The following is a 20,755-nucleotide window of genomic DNA, read 5'->3' on the forward strand; positions in this document are numbered from 1 at the left end:
TCACATATTCCTGTCAGCGTTTCTTCCTCATCACCCGGTCTCTCGTAAGGATTCCTTGATAAAGCGTCCGCATTGCCATTGGACCGCCCCGGGCGATATTTTATCTCCAGGTCAAAGAGTGCCAATTCTGCTGCCCATCTCTGTTCGATGGATCCCAACTTTGCTGTCTTTAGGTGACTCAAGGGGTTATTGTCAGTGTATACCACACATTTAGCACCTAATAGATAGTCCCTGAATTTTTCAGTCACAGCCCATTTTAATGTCAAAAGTTCTAGTTTCATGGCGCTGTAATTTGTCATGTTCTTCTCTGATTCCTTCAGAGCTCGACTGGCATACGCAATAACCCTGAAACCTTGCTTTTGTTGTTGTGATAGCACAGCTCCCAGACCTTTAGAGCTGGCGTCGATTTCTAACCGAAATGGTTTGTCAAAGTCCGCGTATCCCAATATCGGCGCCTCTGTCAAAGCCTTTTTCAAGAGCTTAAACGAGTTCAGGCATTCATCAGTCCATAATTCACCTATCCGGTGTGTTTTACCTTTCTTTTTCTCCTTACTGTGTTTCTTTGTCATTTTGTTTACCAAGTCATGCAACGGTGCGGCAATTTTTGCAAAACCAGGTACAAATTTTCTATAATAGGAAGCAAAACCCAAGAATGACCTGACCTCTACCGTAGTTGATGGTTGTTTCCATTCTTTAACAGCTGCAATTTTATCTGGGTCAGTGGCGATGCCATCCGACGAAATCACGTAACCCAAAAAATGTACCGATTTCAGACCGAAGCAGCATTTATCTGGGTTCAGCCTTACTCCTATCTCCCTAAGACGGAGAAACACTTGTTCTAATCTTTCTAGATGGTCCTCCCAAGTTTTTGAGTAAACCAGTATATCATCCAAGTACACCAACATTATTTGAAATAGAAAGTCACTCATAGCACTCTGCATTACTCGCTGGAATGTAGCAGGTGCATTAGTTAGACCAAACGGCATACGGGTCCACTCGTACAGTCCCAGTGGAGAAATAAATGCAGTTTTATGTTGATCGTTGGGGTGCATGGCCACTTGGTGGTAGCCACTAGCCAAATCCAAGGTAGAAAAAAATCTTGCTCCCCCCAACGCATCAAGACATTCATCAATACGAGGCAAGGGGAATGCATCCCTTCTTGTGATATTGTTCAATTTCCGGTAATCACAACACAGTCTTATCTCCCCTGACTTCTTTTTTACCACTACTATCGGTGCCGCATACGGGCTTGTACTGGTTGTAATAATTCCCTTTTTTAGTAGATCATTCAGGTGTGCTTTCACCGCCGAGTAGTGACTTGGTGGTAATCTTCGGTAGGGTTGCGCCACCGGCTTGTCTTGTAGTAAGGGTATCTGGTGTTTGATTACTTCCGTGTACCCCAAATCACCCTCATACGAGGCAAATATATCACTGTATTTATTCAGCAATTCATTTAGTTTTGGGTCCTCAGTTTCCGGGAATGTATATGATCGGCCATCCTCTTTCTTCACCTCGGCCGTCACATTGACCGACCTAATTGTTACTTCATTACTGCTGGTATTGATCAGTTCGATGCACTGTGCCGACCTTTGTACCTCGACGTTCTGTGGTACTCCTACCAGAGTGTTAGGCGGTATAAAAATTTCCTCATCCAAAACATTAGCTATCAACCCTTGAACTAGTCCGTTTTCCGCTGATGTGTATGTCCGCAGTAACACGACGCCTGCCCTCAGTGTGGCGCCACATGGTTCTATCATCACATCGCCATTTACACTTCTATCACCGATTTGTAATGTGATTGCCTTGACCGTGTTTGCCGGGACTGCTGTCCTTCCTCTGGTCTTGGCAAACCTGGCCAACTTGGATCCCCGATCTGATGTGGGCGATCCGACAATATTTGTAAGAAATTCTGGCAACTGGCCAAGAATATTCATGCCCAACAGGCAAGGTATATTTGACACATTTGTCTCTAGGTTGTGTTTCGTAACGAACACCCCAACCTGCTTCAACCTATGTCCCGCCACCACGACATCCGCCAGAAAATAACCACAGTATGGAATGGTTAATCCATTAGCTGCCGTCAGGCGCATGCTTGTGTCACACCTTAACCTATTGTCTTTTCCTTTCATCCATTTGGTGTAAAATTGTTCCGTAATTGTCGTCACCTGGGAGCCTGTATCCACAATTGCCTTCACCGCGATGTCCCCAATCGTAATCACCATTTCGGGACAGACTCCCATCATTTTGTTTCTTGGGCCATAACCTCGCCCCTCTGTAGCCTGGCCCTGCCTTACAGAGGACGACCGTTTCCCTGACAGTACCGTGCCATATGTCCGGGTTGTGAACAGGACAAGCAAATTGGTCGACCGTCGGCCGTCCATTGGAGTGATGGCTTGGCAGGACGCGGCCGTCCAACCTGTCTCTGTTTTGTCCCGTTCTTTTCCTGATTCTCAGCTGTTGACCTGCTTTCTAACCTCTCCAAACGTTGGTCAACCTTATCTAGGTGGGCCAACAGTTGAGCCATCATGGTCTCCATCGTGTCGGCCCCTGTGGGTGGGGATTGTTTCTGTTCCGGCACAGAGACTTTGTCCACCGAACAGTTCGATTGGTCCTCATCCTCGGACCTGCGGATCGCTGAGTTCCTGACCTGAAGGAAGGTCAACTGCGGGTCTTTGTGGACCTCCTCTTTCAACTCTCTTCTTAGGATCGGGGTTGCTAGCCCCTCGATGAAATGGTCCCTCAGTAGGCGCACATCAATGTCAGGTGTTTTGCCCTTTACCGAATCAAAGGCCCTGTTCATCCGGTGTGAGTACTCCATCACACTCTCCGCCATTCTCTGCCTTAAGCCTACGAACCCTGATAGCAGTTGCGATCCCGACCGTCTCTCCCCAAAGGTCTCCATAATCAGATCCAGCACCTTATCTGGATCTGATTGGATGGTTTTATCGTGGCATTTGACCTCTGCCCTAACCGTCTCTCCTATACTGCCCATCAGCAGTCTTAATCTTTCCTCTGGTGACATGCCTCTCGAGGCCCAGGCCGCTTTGACCTCTTCACTGAACCTGTTGGTTAAAGTTGGATCACCGTCCCCGTAAAATTTGTTAATGTGGGACTCTCTGGGTAGGACCACTATATGGGTCTGCTTCTCGTCCAGAGTAGACATTTTATTCCGTAAGTAACAAAAAAAAGAGTTCTTTCTTACCGTGTGTGTATGAAAAATTTTTCTCGTTCCTCAATTTTCACAGTTCCTGAATGTCCGAATTCACACACACACAAAACACAGTTATGCACAAGGTTGACTATGGGTGCCTCCAACGGCAAGTCTAGTTGAATTCATCCTGTCCGACGACGCCAATTGTAACGAGCGAACAGTTACCCTGCTCGCAACGCCACATGTTACGAGACTATTTGGCTGTAGTGCCAAATGTAACGAGTTTAACCACTCATTCTACACAACATCGACTACAGTAGAAATACTCGAAGATGCAGGTTCGCTATTGATCCTTTTATTACATGAATCAAGAAATGCTTCAAAATAACACAATGAATCAACAGGAATGCTTCACAATAATAGTCTGAATCAACTGACCCCTAACAGTCCTCACTAGGCTTCATATAACTGAATCCACATGTCTATCGTCCTTCTTAACACAATACGGCTAACCCGTTCTATCTCCAACTTGATATGTCACACAGACTGACTGATCTAAAGCGAGCGATGAAGAGAGTGCGAGCGATCGAAAGAGAGCGAGCGATCGAAAAAGGGCGAGCTCAGCCGTCCCCTCCTATTTATCCCTTGTATTCGTACTCGTATTCGTACTTGTATTCATCCGTAATCGATATTTGTACTCGATGTCTCCGACTACTAGTTGCGCAGTTCTAACGTACAGTCCGATTAATAAAACATCTGCATCCTATCAATCAAAGTTGACAGGCCGTCTGAATCCCCTCGTACCGTTTCCCAAAATAGCACGCGTTGGCTTTGAGATTGTTATCAGTCCGATTTAATAAGCCACCTGCTATCAGTTGCATCAGACTGTAATACTGCGTCGCGGCTTATCGTTCGTTATCAGTTGCATCAGATTGTAACTAGTAGCTAGGCCTACCCTAGTTACATATATATATATATATATAAGCTCATATATAGGCCCCCCTATACATGCACACAAAAATACATTAAATTTGCCTTTTTTATCCTTAGTTTATGTGTACTACTTCTTGTAGAAAACTAAGTGAAAAGTGTATAAAAAATAAATACCAGTACTTGATTTAGTGTAGACCATATATTTATTGATTGTGTGGTTTGGCATTATTATTGCATAGCCTTGTTCAACAATATATAAGTAGCACAGAGTGACAACAAGAAAGGATTTTTTAATTGTGGTAAGTTGTGTAAAAAAAAATATTTGGAATGAACACAATAACTGTTGTCAGCTTTAAAAAAAAATTAAAAGTTGTTGAATACAATATCACAAAGCCACATAGTAGAAAAGTAAAAATGTTATACATAGAAAAAAAAATTACAAAAAATAATTGAGATCACAACTTCAAATGTGTTAATTAAAAATGTGTATGTCATAATAATTAAAATACTCTTTTAAAAGACTTTTCATCATGAATATAAAAGAAAAACTAGATAAACTTGCTGATATTTAAAAAATGTAAAAACTAAAATTCAGTTTCTAACATTATTTTAAAACTCATTTTTATAAAACTGGAAAATTAAAATTAAAAAAAAAAATCATTAGATTCTAAAAATAATTATTGCACATTTAAAAATATTTACAAATACAATACATAATTGAAGAAAAGTTACAATGCCAAAAACAGCACTTTGAAAAATGAAAATAGTATTAAAAATTTCTGGAATTTAAACACAGATAAAATCTTTAAAAATATAAGTAGGCCTACTCATTCAATAAAATTTTTTTTTTAAAACTACAAACATATATATAAATTCTATTTACATAAAATATTGCCTTGTTGTAACATAAAAAAAATAATTTTTTTCAGTTTTATTTTTTCTTGTGAGTTTTAATTTCTATTGTTTGGGGTTGGTTTGTTAAATATGCGTGGAAGTAAAAGTTTAAAAATAAGACCAATATTGTTATTATATATAGAATACTATATATGCAAAACTTATGGTAATGATATCCATTCACTGCAATGAACAATCCAAATCCAAATGCAAATATTTGCATTTCAGTCAAGGATTTGTCCCATTTGGGTGGGCTGTAAATTAAAATAAATTGTTGAGAATAAACTTAGAAAATGGAAGGATTTAAAATATTTAAAATTAATGTTTGTGTTTTGTTTTTGTAAATATTTATCATAACTTCTGCTGTTCATTAGTGTTAGTAGATAAATTTCCAAATACTCAAAGAATGAAATACAATGAATGCAGCTAAATCATATGTTCTTGAAGATCATACAATATTACTGTATAGAACTGTACAAAGAATAACAAATAATAATATAGTAAAAATGTTATATACTTACTTTTCAGGAGTTAAAGCCACTAGTCCATAGTAAAAGTATAAGATGACATGAACCAAAGAGTTAAGTGCTAAGAAAGTTGCAATAGATGGCCAGGGAGAAAAGAGTCTCGCCACATCACAAAGAAGCAGCATACTGAAGCGGTAATACACATGCAAAAATGATATTTGGCTGCGACGATGTCTCAACACTAGATACACTGTATCAAACAGCTCCACAATCTGAAATAAAAAATTGAAATTTTAAAAATAAAATAAAAACATTTTAATAACACGTTACTATCAATCATTAATTAAAAGCTAACAGAAAAAAACTGTGTTGTTTATAAAATTTTAATTGAATATAACTTACCTTAATAATCCAGTAAATTTTAAAAGCTTGCAGAAAAACTGGGCTTGAAGTTTTTCCATAAGCAGAACCATTAATGATCAAAGCATTTGAAAACCCAAAAAGTGTAACTGCATTGGCTATGCAGCAACTAAAGTTGTGGATAACAAGAAGCTGTTTGTAATAGGAATAAAAGAAAATAAGTAAATCAATATTTGGTTTGTGGTGAACTAAAGAAAAATGACAGGTGTAATACTGATTTACCAAGCAATTTCATGTAAAGAGAAAGTTTGATTAAAAAAATGATGAAGTTAAATTTAAGACGAACAGAAACAATTACATTTCTTGTAGACTATTTTGGACTTGGTCAAGTATAAAAATGTACTGACTGATTTGAGTTGAAATGGTGAAGTCCACCGTTGCCACAATCCAGATACAACAATCATCAAAATATACCCAATGAATAAAGGTATAGATGGCAGAGCAGCTGTCATTTTCAGAAAGCTCAAACTACCTTGAGAACCTGCCATATCTGAATTCAAAGTCAAAATAAATTTTAATAAAATTAAGAAAAATCATTTTAATCCTGTATATTTAAAAAAAATTCTGCAATTGAAAAGTAAATTTAATCCAATGGTGAGAAATTTTAAATTGCTGGTATCACTGCGATTTCCATACTTAAGTTAACTAAAGTAGTAGAACTAGATCTACCTTTATTTATTATTAGTCTATTCTTCTAGATCAATTCATGGGACAGTGTGACCTAAGTGGTAGAATGCGAAGCTGCTAACCTGAATGTAATGAGTTTGAATCTGGGTCTAAGTCAGTAGAACGTCCCTGAGTCCACCCAGCTCTGATGGGTACCTAACTCATGTTAGGCAAAGTAAAGGCCGCTGGGCAAAGTGCTGACCACACCTTTTCTTCGTATGACGAGGTCGAGAAACATATGAACTCTACTTCATTTGTTCAATTGATCGCTAGGTCTAAAGAGGATTCTTTACTGACTTTACTAGATCTACTCACTACTACTACTACTAGCATGAAGCAATTTTTACCAATTTAGTTTGGCTTAGCCACCAAGTAGTCTAAGTTAGATGTATTAAAATATTAGGTAATCTATCATTTGAGGGACGTAAAATCGACTGAAACTAATAATGTGAAAAAAAGGTGACTCATTCAATTTTTGTAATTATTTTACATTTTTAGGAGGATTTATGTTTTGAAAGTTACAAAAATGTTTCAAAGTTTCATTAATGTACCTGTTTTTAAACAATTGTATTAAAACTTTTCAGTAAAAAGTAAAGACTAGCTATGTTTTCATCATATGTAACCAAACTAATTTACTTTAGCAGCCATCTTGTTTAAGTTTTATTTTGGTAAAATTCTAGATAGAGATTCAGGGCAACCACTCGAACGTACAGATGGCTGCTGTTTATATAGTAATATAATATAGCATATCTTGCTTGCAAACGCTACTGATTAAAGTTAATTTCTAGCCTATATTGATATATATAGCCATTAATTTTGGTTTATCCTTCAGTTATCTATAATATTTGACACAAATATATCACAATATATCAATATACTTCTGCTAAAGTAAAGCCTTAACTATGTGGCAAATTTTCGCACATTACAATTACTAGCCTTGGCGGATTTTCCGCATCTAAAACAATAGATTACCAAATATTAAAACTATTAAAGTAAATAGTAAAATATGTTATTAATTATTAATAATTAAGTAGACTTCACCACACAACTTCAGGTGAATTGGGTAAGACTCTAGACTACAGTGTAGATCTACGAGTAAATGACTTACTTCGCTTCGACAGACTGTCTGAGACCACTGGCACTTAAGATACACTTTCACTAACGACTTAACAAGTTAAACAACTCTAATTCTAACAGTAACTAATCCCTTTCTCTGTGCACACTTAAATGTTTATTTATTATTATTCATTAAATAAAAATTAGATTTAGAATTTACTAAGTTTAATAATTATTTAGGATGGAATTAGCGGTCAGCGGCATAAAAAAGAATAAGCCGCTTTTAAAATTTTATTTTTAGGGCAGGGTCTACAGTTACAGTCTGCAAATAAAAAAAAAAATAGTTTAGAGTAGTAGAGGTTAGATCTAGATAATCTAGATCATGTTGTCCCAATCCAATCAGCGAGGTTTTGTTTTATAAACAGTAGTCACGAGTAACCAGAAGAGAATTAAAAAATAAGTAAAATCCATTCAATTGATTAGATCTACAATGGATAATTGGGAAATCGAAAGTAGGAAGTAATCACAAACAATAAAAAGGTAAAACTAAACGACGAAAACTAAAAATATATATTAAAATATGTTTGTATAAATTATTGTTTCTGCAGTAGGCCTAGGGCCTATTCAAGATAAAAAATCTTATGATAATCGTTGAACTACTGTAAACTTTCCAAATGCGTATTTTAAGTTTATAATAATGCTAAATGCTATGTATACGCCTACTTCCATTTCATCGTTTCTTTGGGAAGAATGCAGTTGACCATTGCAATTGTTCAGGGGAAATATTAATATACTAAAAATCCATAGGAAAAAAACATTAGCTTAATCTAAAATAGTTTTTCTTATTTAATATCGTAAAATAAAGGGGCACGCCATTGTGCACAATCAATAGACCAGGGGTCACTATTTAAAATAATGTATGCAAAACAGTGTAGTGTAGGTTACGGCTTAGAAACAGAACTTCTCTTATTTAGATGAGATATGCATTTGCTTAGTTGGGGGCGTTGAAACAAAAATTATAAAAAGTCTACCAGTTATAAATACCACACTTTTAAAACACCGAATTGTTCGAGGTGGGAAAATGTGTGAGTCGGAGGGGGGGGGGGGGGGGGGGGGGAATCGTCCATAAATGATGTCACTCTTTAAAAAACTATTTTTACCTTCCCATCGTTATAAAATTCAGTGTGACGTCATTTACGGAATATCCCAGTACGGTGGTTCCTAGTAGTAATGTGTTAACAACAAGTGAGCAGAGTTTCTTCCAGGCATCTCTTCGCCCTCCGAAATTTTTTTACCGCCCCCCCCCCCCCCGAACGAAATGAAATTTATATAGAAAATATATACTTTTAACAGTGTTTGCCCCCCCCCCCCCGAAGAAAGTCTACCCCCCCCCCCCAACCCCCGAAAATTTCAAGTGCCCTCCCCCCGGAGAAAAAGTCTGGAAGAAACACTGCAAGTGAGATAGTTTGGAACATTTCTAAAACGACGTAAAAACATTACATTGGTGGTAGAGGTTGGGTCAAAATGTTTTATTAGGAGTAAATAGCATACATCGGCTCTTCTTAAAACACGCCGATAAAAGACATAAGCATCGACATTGTTACAGCATCGAGTTTTTTTTTGGGTAGCCCATTTAGTAAATAGTAAAAGGCCAGATTTTGAGGTCAGGATTCAGGTTATTAACTGTTTCAGCTATGGTTAGAGCCAGGGTACGATACTCGAAAAAATATAGAATAATTATTTAAAGAGTAAACCAATAAAAAATGTGTGTGTGCAAGATAGTCTATTAATATAGATTAATAGAGCACTATTATTAAGGTGTTAGAAAAAGGTGATATCACGTTCTTTAACTATTAGATCTAGATTTAGAGTCTAGAAAATAGACTAGGGCCTAGACATCACTAAAGACAATCTGAGACAAAATTAAAATCAAAGGCCACGTCACATGCGCATGCGTTGAGGATTTTACCCGGAATTTCCGGACGACACGACTACAACAGACAAACTTCTGTTCGGTCTGTTGTCAATAGAACAAACTATAAACAACATAAAGATGGATTATTTCAGAAAAGTACTAGGAGGTCCACAAGATGCACAAACTACTAGTGGTGCAGAAACTGTGAGTACACAACTGTCCAGAAAGCTGTTTCGATTGTTTACTGTGCACAACATTGATGCTAAAAAGCGGCGGATAGAGCCAGTACTGCCACTGGCCCAGTACGGGTAGTAGAGTCTATTTATTTTCTAGTACAGACAACAGTAGAATCTAGATCTAGTTCTGTCTGTAGTCTGTTACAGTCTGTACTCCATATAGTTCTGTAGTTTAACTAGATCTAGATCTAGTTAAAGATAGTCAGTGGCAGCGAGTTACTTAATGTCAACATACAGACTCGCTGGCGTATGGCGTAGGTAGGCTACTAAACTAAACTATTACAAACATTGAAACAAGACAAACCCCCAAGTCAGAAGTGTACTACTGAGCTGATTACCTACTAAAACTAAATCACTAAATTTAGGCAAGCTACCCAACTAAACTAGAGATCTGGTTTGATCAGTGACTAAATCTAGAAATCTAAGATCTAGTAATTTGGTAAATAAAAATAGATCTAGATCTAGATTCTAGATCTAGATTCAAAGTGACTACTTGGAAGAAGCTTCTTCCCCCCCCCCCCACTCAACACTAGTCTGGCAGACAGAATATGATAGTCACAATGACCTTAACAGATGCATAATTGTCTAAAATACTATTAAATTAATAGCTGCACAATAGGCTAAAATGATTCTTTTATAGCTGTGCAATGTGTTCGAGCAGTTGTGTATTGGGCGGGTCATCAAGGTTGATGGTTCATAGTGTTAAGTTATAGTAGATATCTAGTTAGGAGATCTAGTCTATAGGCCCCTAAGTGAAGTATAAAACATTTTTAAAAAATCTTTTTTTAATAGCCTATGTAAATATACTAGGTCTATTTAAGTACTAATCAAGTTAATCCATGTCCCATCAAGACAACACAGAGGTCTAAACAATGAACATTTAGATCACAAGAATAACCAGGTCATTGTAGTGCCATGCCCATCTTCTTCTGGCTAGAATCGGCAAAATAGATTAGGTACTGATTCTACAAAAAAAAAACTAGAAGTAGACTCTAGTTAGAGTCATCTGGTTACTTCTGGTTACTCAAGCAACAAAGTTCCAACAATTAACCATCTTCGCTACAATGACCAGTGTGAACACTGATGATTATTGTGTGATATTATAAGAATAATTTGAAATGAGGGATGACTTGTTGAGTACTTGTATGTGCATTTGGTAAGATTACACTGGTACAACCAGGCCATCTACCATTTTACTAAGACTTTGAAAGCCCCCTTACACACCATATTTAGTCCTTGTAGCCCCATCCATATTCAATTTCATTGTTAATGGTCCTATTTCTAAAAATTATCATTATTGGATATATGTCTAGTCTGTTTAAAAATTAAGATCCCCATACCATAATTGTACAAATTTAATGCCAAACTTAGGCCTATAGAGAGCCAGTGAAAGCAATACATTTGTTCTTGTAAAATTTATTTTTACATTAACTAAGGTTTTTTTTTTACAGATTGAACGCCTATGTGAACGTGTTTCATCTTCTACTCTTCTAGATGATCGAAGAGATGCTGTTAGGGCATTAAAAGCCCTATCAAAAGTATGTTTTAGTTATTTGTTGTTTTATCATGTTAGTTTTTCTTATAAAGTTTAGTGTTATGTTTATTAGTCAAAAAGATAAAATTAAGCTTCTCTTTGATGCATCTGTGTTGACTTTTTTTTTTTTGTTTAAACATATCGGAAAAAGTAAATTGTATCCATAAAAAACTTAGAAGTATGAGCTGACATTGAAAGGTTAGAATTTAAAAATTGCAATCTGACATAAATAGGCCTACTATCAGATAAAAAAAAAATGAATGCAAATAAAAGCATCATAAAAACATTGTTTTTCTGTTCTAGAAATTTAGACTGGAAGTTGGAACACAAGCGATGGACATTCTTTTGAATGTATTACAACAAGATAGGTAAGCTGTAGCAACTTTTTCATAAAAATTGCCAACAAAGACCACCATTTTTGTTTCCTGCTGCTGTTTAGTTTTTAATAACTTAGCTACTTATATTGGCTGTTAGGTAAATAAAGTATATATGTAATATTACTTATTATAAATGTTTGTTTTAATTATTATGGATTATTTAAAAAAATATCACATGGGCTTATTGTTATTTTGATATGTATTAGGCTTAAATAAAATATGCTCTTTATGCTTATTTATTAATCACATTTTGACTTTCATGCTGCATTTGAGATTTTTATACTTGATACTATTACAGAAATGATACTGAGATTATTGGTTATGCACTGGATACTTTCTATCATGTTATGTCCAATGAGCCTACAGATGAAGGTATAAGTAAATTGTACAATCTACTTAAAGACTACTTTCTGTAATGTTGTTTGGCCTAGTTGCATGATTAGTTAATGCTAAGCTTTGACATTTAAATTCAAATATGGATAACAATATTTTGTTTGTTTGCAGATGACTTAAACAACACATCTGGCAATGACTTGGGAGGACAATTTACTGAAATCTTTATCAAGCATGCTGAGAATGTTACATTACTTTTAACCTTTCTTGAGGTACTTGATTTCTATTTATAGTATGTATACAGAGCATTAGGTAACATTTGTGTGTAATATTTTATTTTTATGTAATATTTTATTTAAAAACCTGTTAAATATTTCATTAGGAGTATGACTTTCATGTGAGATGGCCAACTGTTAAACTACTTACAGTTTTACTTACTAATAGACAGAAGGATTTGCAAGAAATAATACTTGTTATCCCTATGGGAGTTTCAAGACTAATGGATCTTTTGTCTGACAGTAGAGAAATTATCCGTAATGATGTAAGTATCACACAAAAAATTGTTTTTTAAGTTTAAAAAATTAGTAGAACAAATAAGCATCATTAATATTTATTAAAAATCAACCTTTTTCACATACCAGGCATTGCTGTTACTGAATCAGCTTACAAAAGGCCATGCAAATATTCAAAAAATTGTAGCCTTTGAAAATGCATTTGAAAGAATAATCGATATAATCCGAGATGAAGGAGCAACAGATGGAGGTTTGTTTAGCATACTGCATTTGTTGAACTATAATTTTCCTCCATGTACCTGTTTAATTTAGCTATGCTAATCCGAGTAAAATGATTAGTTATCATTTTTTCTTTGTATCTTCAGGTATTGTTGTAGAAGACTGTTTGCTGTTGCTGCAGAACCTTCTGAGAAATAATGCTTCTAATCAGAATTTTTTCAAAGAGGGCAGCTACATTCAGAAGCTGAGGCCATTCTTTCAATTGGATGATGATTCTCATTCTAAACAAGTTGGATGGTCAGCACAGAAAGTTACAAATATGCATCTTTTATTACAGGTGAAGGAATTGTCAACTCTAGGACATATCTTTAAATTAGAGATTTGGTTAGGTATTTTACATACTGAGTTGTAAAGATTTAAGAAATTGTATTGACTGTTAGCTACTGATAACTTATGTAATGGAGCTGTTTCAAATAAAAGTTGTCAAATTAATAGTAGAGGTAGTTTGTTTCAGGTTACTTTTATCTTAGTTATTTAATTATTTAAAATGATTTTCAGCTTGTCAGAACTTTGGTGTCTCCCAACAATCCACAAAACCAAACAGTTGCATGTCAAAAAGTGATGAACCAGTGTGGTAGGTTTACTATCTTACTTGCTTCAGAATTAATGCATTTTTTAAGTTAACAATGTAGATGATGAACTCAACTTTGAATTACATGCACAGAGTGTAGTTTTTGCAAGTCAGTCTTATACATTTTTTAAAACTTTGTTTTTAAGTTAATGTATTGTTTGTTGCATGCTTATGATTACTTAAAAGTAAATTACTGTTGTTAAGTTATTCCCTGTATGTATTCATTCAACCCAAACTAGAAATTACCTTCCAATTATCATGTAATATATGTTTTAAATCTACACTAGGTTTGTTACAAGATTTGTGTTCTATCCTAATGGCAAGTGGTGTTCCTGCTGATGTTTTAACTGAGGTAACATTTGTTCTACAATAAACTGGATGTCTAATACTATAGTTCCATGTTTATACTACAATGCAATATAAGTTAATATGATTATTTTTTTATAGTAATAATAAAAGGTTGTTAAAAGCAACTGGTTTGTGGTAAATATTAATTTGATAATGTATTATTTTTGTAACAATAACTTTGATAGTAAAATAAATTAAAATATTTTTCCTCCTTACGTTATTTCCAATAAAAAATGTGTCATTACTCTCTTGGTTCAGACTATCAACACAGTATCAGAGGTTATCAGAGGGAGTCAAATTAACCAGGAATATTTTGCCTCTGTTTTAGCACCATCTACCCCACCAAGGTATACCAGCATAATTTCACTTAGCATATCTGATTTGATATTGGCGCGATTTTGTAAAATAATTACAAACTATACTTCGATTGGCTTGAAAAGCTTGCTACAAATAGTTCCAAATAATTAATGTCAGAAAGCAAAATGGAATTCTCTTTTGGTACCGCCTGAAGGTGCAATACACGGTTTGGCGCCCAGGGTTACAGAGCAGCTATCTTAGCACTTGGTATCTGTTAATTGGGCATCCTGCATAGCAAGTTAGGGGTACTACTATATCTAGCATTAAAACTTAAACAGTTGCATCGCCGCCGACTATTGCATGACCCAAAGAGCACTATGGCGCCTATGTTGATTTTATAAAAAGGTTATACACTAAAGACATGATAACCGTTAACTGTTTCGAATCTGGTGCGTCCTCCTGCGCCCCTTCAGGGTGCGATTTAATGCCCTGGGCTTTCAAAAAAAGTGCAATGACACCTACGTTCATTCTAAATAGTGCGATAGACTATGCATAAGATGGGGTTTTAGAGCACTATGGTGCCTACGTTAATTTTAAGGAACACCCTTGAGCGTTATGGCGGCTACGTTCGTTTTAAAGAGCGCTATAGAATATGGATAAGATGTAGTAATAAATATAGTTGTTCACTAAGTTAAATCAGGCACGCCCGCTAGCGCCCCGGCAGGGTGCTATTTGGTGCCCCAAGCTATCCTGTGACTAGCAGTCAGACTTTCTTCTGAGACGGGCACAATAGTTATTTAATATAAATAAACTACTGGACTATTGTTGGACGGAGTGGTCTAGCGGTAGAGAGCTGGACTGCTAACCCGTAAGTCTCGAGTTCGAATCCGGGTTCAAGTCAGTAGACCATCCCTGAGTCCACCCAACTCTGATGGGTACCTAACTCTTGTTAGGGAAAGTAAAGGCGGATGGGCATAGTGCTGACCACACTATCTTTTCATATGCCGAGGTCACAGAAACAAGTGAACTCTACTTCACTTGACCAATAGACCGTCAGGAAATTTTACTTTTTTTTTACTGGGCTATTGTATATTTTATCATGAAAAATAGTGTTGTGATTTTCATTGTTTTAATTTTCCTGGCCACTCCGATTGACTTCAAGGAGGGGTTGAGGGTGGTTTTTTTAAATATTTGAATTGATAAAATAATTCTAAACGGCATTTCAACTGCTTGTATGAAAATGTAATCGATTTCCCAAATGGCCTTAATTTTTTAAAATGTAACTATAATTTTATTGCATTATGATTGCATAGACTTTTCAAGCCTATTAATCTTTCTAAGGGACAATATATTGTTAAAACATTTGTGTTTAGTATGTTATAAATAAATTGAAAATTGAAAAAAGATGAGTGTGAAACATTAAACACCTATTTTTTATGTCTTCTTATTAGACATATCATTCACTTCTCAAATGCAAGCAGAAAAATAATAGCAATGGTGTTTTTTATAACCATGTGACAGTTTTTGCTTTTTTTTTTCAGGCCTGCAATTGTTGTTCTGCTGATGTCCATGGTTAATGAAAAACAGCCTTTTGTGTTGAGATGTGCAGTTTTGTACTGTTTTCAATCTTTTCTCTACAAAAATGAGGTGGGACAGTCGCAGATCATACAGACTCTATTACCAACTGCTGCTGATGGTAGGTATTTCGGCATAGTATTTTTATAACTTTGTCAAGACTTAAGTTTAACAAAAGTGTTTATTTTTATTTTAGTGAGGTTATATGGAAAATTTATTTAAAAACACAAAATTTTATAACGATTCCCTACTTTTATGAAAAAATACTTGTAATTTGGATTGTTTTTTGTCAAGTGATTAAATAAAAACAAACATATTTTGAAATTATATTGAATATTAGTGATTTTAAAGCTGTTAATTTTTTAAATTCAAATGTCAACATTACTCCTTGTTTTAGCCACTTCAATTACCGCTGGTCAACTTCTGTGTGGAGGTTTGTTTAGCGTTGACCCACTGTCAAACTGGTTTGCAGCGGTTGCCCTTCTTCATGCTATTGTAGAGAATCCTACTCAGAAGGAACAATTACTCCGTGTTCAGCTTGCTACAAGCTTAGGTAGTCCTCCTGTTTCTTTACTCCAGCAGTGCTGTAACATGCTGTCACAGGTAACTGAGATCAACTCGTTATTCAAAACAAATCTAAATACGCTAAAAATAGACATACATTGAAGAAATGTATACAGTATAATTTTCAACATATCACATAAAATAGTTGTTTCAAAAAATTGTGAGGTGTAATTTTAATTCAGTCTGTTTTTATCATTGTTCAGGGAGGAAAATTACAGACAAGAATAGGACTATTGATGATTTTATGTGGGTGGCTGGCTGATTGTCCAATTGCTGTGTCACATTTCCTAAGTAACACAGCAAATGTACCTTATGTATCCTTTAGTAGTTTGTTTTCTGAAAAATTGTTTTTTCAAGCTAAATGAGATTTTATAAGCTTGTATAAATATTTGCTGTTGATATCCTTAATTAATTGTGATAGCTCATCTCACAAGTCTCAGCAAGTGAAGGGGATGAACATGAGGCAATATGCCAAGGCCTTTGTGCATTCTTATTAGGAATTTGTATGTTGTACAATGATGACACAAGCGAAGCTTTTTCTAAGTAAGTAGAGTATCTCCATCTGTACCGTTAATTGTTTACTGTTGTGCAGTTTGGGACACTGCAGACATATGTTGTTTTAAATACTTTGAACAATAGAAAAAAATTTCATTATGTTTATCTACAGCATACTGCAAATTATATTTTACATGTGATGTTAATTTATTTTCCAGGACAGCCTTAAAGCAGATTTTACAGAATCGTATTGGGCTAGAATCATTTACAGATAAGCTTACTCAAGTTGCACAAAATGAAAATTACACCAGGGCTGCCAAAAAACCACACCTGTATCACAAACATCCTAGTGAAATTGTTTTTGATTTTGAATTTACCAGACTTTTCAAAAGCTTAGAAAGTAAGGGCTTATTTTATATTTATCAAACATGCATTTTTGTTAACTAAATCATCCAATATTATAATCTTAAAAGGTATTATTGCAGATAGTACCTTAGATATTTGTGTGAATATGCTCATTTCGATCATCATCTCATTTTTTCCCCTTTACAGATGAGGTATTAAAGGCAGTTTCTGGTACAGGCAGTAGTATTAATGGAAGGAAATCTGGGGGGCCAAGTGTTGAACAGTACAAAACTTTAATGAAAGAACAAGAGGATCAGTTGATTATTTTAAGACAGAGAGTGGAGGAGTTGCAGACACATACAATAGGTGCTGATAAAACTATAGTGGAACTTCAAAGACAAGTGCAACAGTTGAAGGACCAGAATTCTCTGCTGAAGGCTCAGAGAGGTAATTGGTTGATGATTATTACCTCACATTTGACATGTATTCTAATAAATATTTGTACACATTTTGAATACTAGATTTACCTTTTACTGTAAAAAAACCCCAATTATTTTATGGTTTAGGAAATCAAGGCAGTCCATCTCAAACAGGGGCAGGAAACACAGAAGACATTGAAAGCTTGCGTAAAGAAATTACAGAACTTAAATTACAAATACAAGATAAAGATGCCCAGCTGTTGACATCTGTAAGTTTTAGTTTTTCATTTTAGAAATCTACCTTTATTTTGTATTATTTCAGTTTCAGTAAATATATTTAAATTCAATTTAAAACATTTCATTATTTTAAAGTTATTGTGTATATTAATGAAAGCTGACAACCTATGCTTTATAAAAGTATTGTGCAGTGGTTGATGATGTGATATTGGCAATTCTATATCAGGCTGTAGCTCTAGGTGACAGAGATGAGAATAAAGAGAATAACCCTGACAGTACAGCAGTGCTACAGTCATCATTAGCCAGGTTACAGGGAGAACTTGCCTCTAGGGATGCACAGATTAGTCTTTTGCAATCAGAGTTAGATAAAGTCAATGCACTTTTGCTACAAGTAAATCTTTTTGATTACTTCCGTCATGTTTACTTAACAGCAAATGATATATTTTTCTTGAACAATAAAATTATTCACCATCAGTTAACATTTAACTAAAATGTATCCATTGCAGAAAGACAATACCCAAGTAAGTGCATCTGTCGCTGACAGTGATTCTAGGATCCAAGAAGTTGAAGCTAAACTAAAAACTGTCACAGAAGAAAGAAATAACTTGCAAGAAAGGCTTAAAAAATCAAATGAAGAGAATTTAAAGCTAGCAAATACAATTAGAGTAAGTTTTTTTTGTTTCCATTTAAATTGAGTCTGTTATTTTTGTGTAACATAATGCACATTTTTTTAAAACTAAAAACTCAATATTTTTTTCTAGAATTTAGAAGAGGAGAAAGTATCAGTTGATGAAGAGAAAAATAATTTGAAGGAAGAAATGGAAAATTTAAAGAAAGAACAAGATGACCTCTTAGTGCTATTGGCAGATCAAGATGCTAAGATTGAAAAGTTTAAAACAAAGTTGAAGGAGCTGGGTCAAGAGGTATGTTTTGTTCAGTACAATATTCTTCATGGAGGCAATTAGTTCAACAGTTCTTTATAAGCTTTTGTTAAAAAATCGTATTCCTTGAAACAAGCTTTACATGTACATAAATAATATGTGTTAAACAGTGGAGATTCAGCATGATAGCTATAGATTTGACCTATCCTGCTCGTGTTACTTGTTTTTAGTTAAGTGATATAATTATAAAGTTCTCTTATGATGCTGAAATATCTTTTTAAATATTAAATTTTTAAATATTTTTTTAAGGTGGAAGATGATGAAGATGATGGTGATCTTGATGATGAAAATGAAGATGACCTAGACGCTGACTGATCACATTAAAATCACTATCTTTTGACCAAGTTAGCATGAGAGTTGTGATATTCAAACTAAATATTTTCAGAACATACAGAAAGTATTAACGATTTCATTAATACATGATACACAATGTATCATCTTGACGCTATAAAATGTGATGACAGCATATGTTATATCACTTATTGTTTAATGACCAAATAAACATATTTTAAAAATTTGCAACTAGGGTAAGAGAATTTGGTCATTCTTAAAAGCAGGCTGTTTTCTTATGTAAATATTAGTCCATTTGTGTTATAGAAAAAAGATACTAAGCCATGGTCCTAAGATTAAGTTAAAAGTTTTTGTCTCCCGAGAATGTAGTTGCTAGTCTGCATTATGACTTGTTTTTTTAAAGTATGAATGAATTTTTTAATATAATTTATAAAGCTTTAATAATAGAGAAATTTTTGTTATTTATGGTAAGAAATTAAATGCCTTAAAAAGAGTTATTTAGATTAAAGATATTTTAAACAATATGAACATGTAAATAAATACTTTAAGTCAGATATTTTTTTATCTTAGATGTCAATAGTAAGATCTACACCATTAAAAAGAAAATAAACAGGTGTTGGTTTTTTTTTGTTTCACCATTTTATGATGATTATTTTTAAATGTGTAGTATTTTATGAATACATTTATTTTAACAATTCTTTAAGTTGCTGAAACTAACTTTAATGGCTTTATTTTTATGAGGAAACCTGCTTTGTTCCTTTTTATATTTCATGTTACTGCTTATAAAAGAAGAAAAACACTAAAAAGTTGTAGCTAAGAAAAAACAATTCCAACTAAGATTATGAAATTGCAATATTTAGAAATGAAATCTTGGTGCTTGATTCCTAACTTAAATTTTAAAAATCTTTGTTTAATAGTGTGACAGTTTTTTTTTAGTGTTGTAGTTCTATAAGAATGTTTTTATAGGAACCTTTATAAATATATAGACATTTCTTACCTAGTCTGGACTGGTTGGTAACCTGAATGAGCAAGGTTTTCACTATCCTTTATGCTTTAAGATGATAGGATAAGCTAAAAATATAATTTATTGTGTGCAATGCTGCTTTGTTGAATGGAAATTGTAGAACAAGGACAATGCCATGTTGTTTTAACTGAAGTTGTATATATAGGAAAAGCTCAACTTTCAGCCTTCAGTTGAACTTAATCAATAGTGCCTGGATTACTGTTGAGATGGTATTGTTATGTTTTGATTGATACTTAAAGAGTAGTTGTAATGTTCCCTCTTTAATTTGGTGTGAACAATTTTCTAACCAGTGTCATATGCAGTCCGAATTGAGCATTTGAATAATTTAGTTCTAAGCTTGAGACCAAGATTATGTTAAAGGATACATATCTTTTGGTCAGTAAGGGGTTAAAACAGAAGAATTAAAGCATTTATAATTAACAATTTTAGCCAGATCACCTGTTTTAAACTGTCACTGTACATAATATTAACCTGTACAAATCTATTTATAAATTTCTTATCGTTCTTTTTAGAGAAATATCATTGGATCATCTCTTTATGACCATAATTAATTATAATATATACCTTATTTCTTTGTCATTGTGTATTTATGTTTTCCAAATGTTAAATAAATGACCTTATGAAGCTAGCACACCATTTTTAGTACTCTTTATTAAAAAAGCAAATAACATTTGTCTACCTTTATCCATTGTGTGTCAGACCATGAGCTTTTAACTTTTAGGTGTGAAATAGTTATGGATTATAGTTTTACTCTATTCTGTGTTTATATCATCCATAACATTGAATTATTGATGCCACCTGACAATTTTGGTACATTGCAATTGTAGACATTGCATGACTGCTAACCTAGAAGTCTCCAGTTCAGACCCCTGAGT

General features: G+C 34.4%; 2 protein-coding genes across 3 annotated transcripts; one reads left to right on the top strand and one right to left on the bottom strand.

Annotated features, from left to right (window-relative positions):
- Positions 1 to 4,921: 4,921 nt before the first annotated feature.
- LOC131941549 (elongation of very long chain fatty acids protein 7-like) lies at positions 4,922 to 7,663 on the bottom strand. 2 transcript variants are annotated; one of them, XM_059300837.1, is made up of 5 exons: positions 7,573 to 7,663; positions 6,213 to 6,355; positions 5,848 to 5,997; positions 5,500 to 5,717; positions 4,922 to 5,232 (listed from the first exon to the last, which is right to left on the bottom strand). In XM_059300837.1, the coding sequence occupies exons 2-5, from the start codon at positions 6,351 to 6,353 to the stop codon at positions 5,016 to 5,018; spliced, it is 726 nt and encodes a 241-aa protein (XP_059156820.1). In that variant the 5' UTR covers positions 6,354 to 6,355; positions 7,573 to 7,663; the 3' UTR covers positions 4,922 to 5,015. The 2 variants fall into 2 exon arrangements, with proteins under 2 accessions (XP_059156820.1, XP_059156821.1); XM_059300838.1 differs by lacking the exon at positions 7,573 to 7,663 and having other exon boundaries at positions 6,213 to 6,518.
- A 1,879-nt stretch (positions 7,664 to 9,542) lies between these two features.
- Positions 9,543 to 20,550, top strand: LOC131941531 (general vesicular transport factor p115). Its single transcript, XM_059300804.1, has 22 exons — positions 9,543 to 9,706; positions 11,190 to 11,276; positions 11,576 to 11,640; positions 11,948 to 12,021; positions 12,154 to 12,254; positions 12,365 to 12,523; positions 12,624 to 12,744; positions 12,860 to 13,050; positions 13,272 to 13,347; positions 13,632 to 13,696; positions 13,951 to 14,039; positions 15,531 to 15,685; positions 15,962 to 16,167; positions 16,332 to 16,442; positions 16,550 to 16,671; positions 16,842 to 17,023; positions 17,176 to 17,415; positions 17,535 to 17,656; positions 17,851 to 18,015; positions 18,131 to 18,289; positions 18,386 to 18,547; positions 18,815 to 20,550. Exons 1-22 carry the CDS (start codon positions 9,641 to 9,643, stop codon positions 18,878 to 18,880), a joined length of 2,784 nt encoding a protein of 927 aa, XP_059156787.1. The 5' UTR covers positions 9,543 to 9,640; the 3' UTR covers positions 18,881 to 20,550.
- The last annotated feature ends 205 nt before the right edge of the window (positions 20,551 to 20,755 follow it).

This window comes from Physella acuta, unplaced genomic scaffold, assembly GCF_028476545.2.
Source record: "Physella acuta isolate Inbredline_101_S28 unplaced genomic scaffold, ASM2847654v3 ptg000364l, whole genome shotgun sequence".
Classification (NCBI taxonomy): domain Eukaryota; kingdom Metazoa; phylum Mollusca; class Gastropoda; family Physidae; genus Physella; species Physella acuta.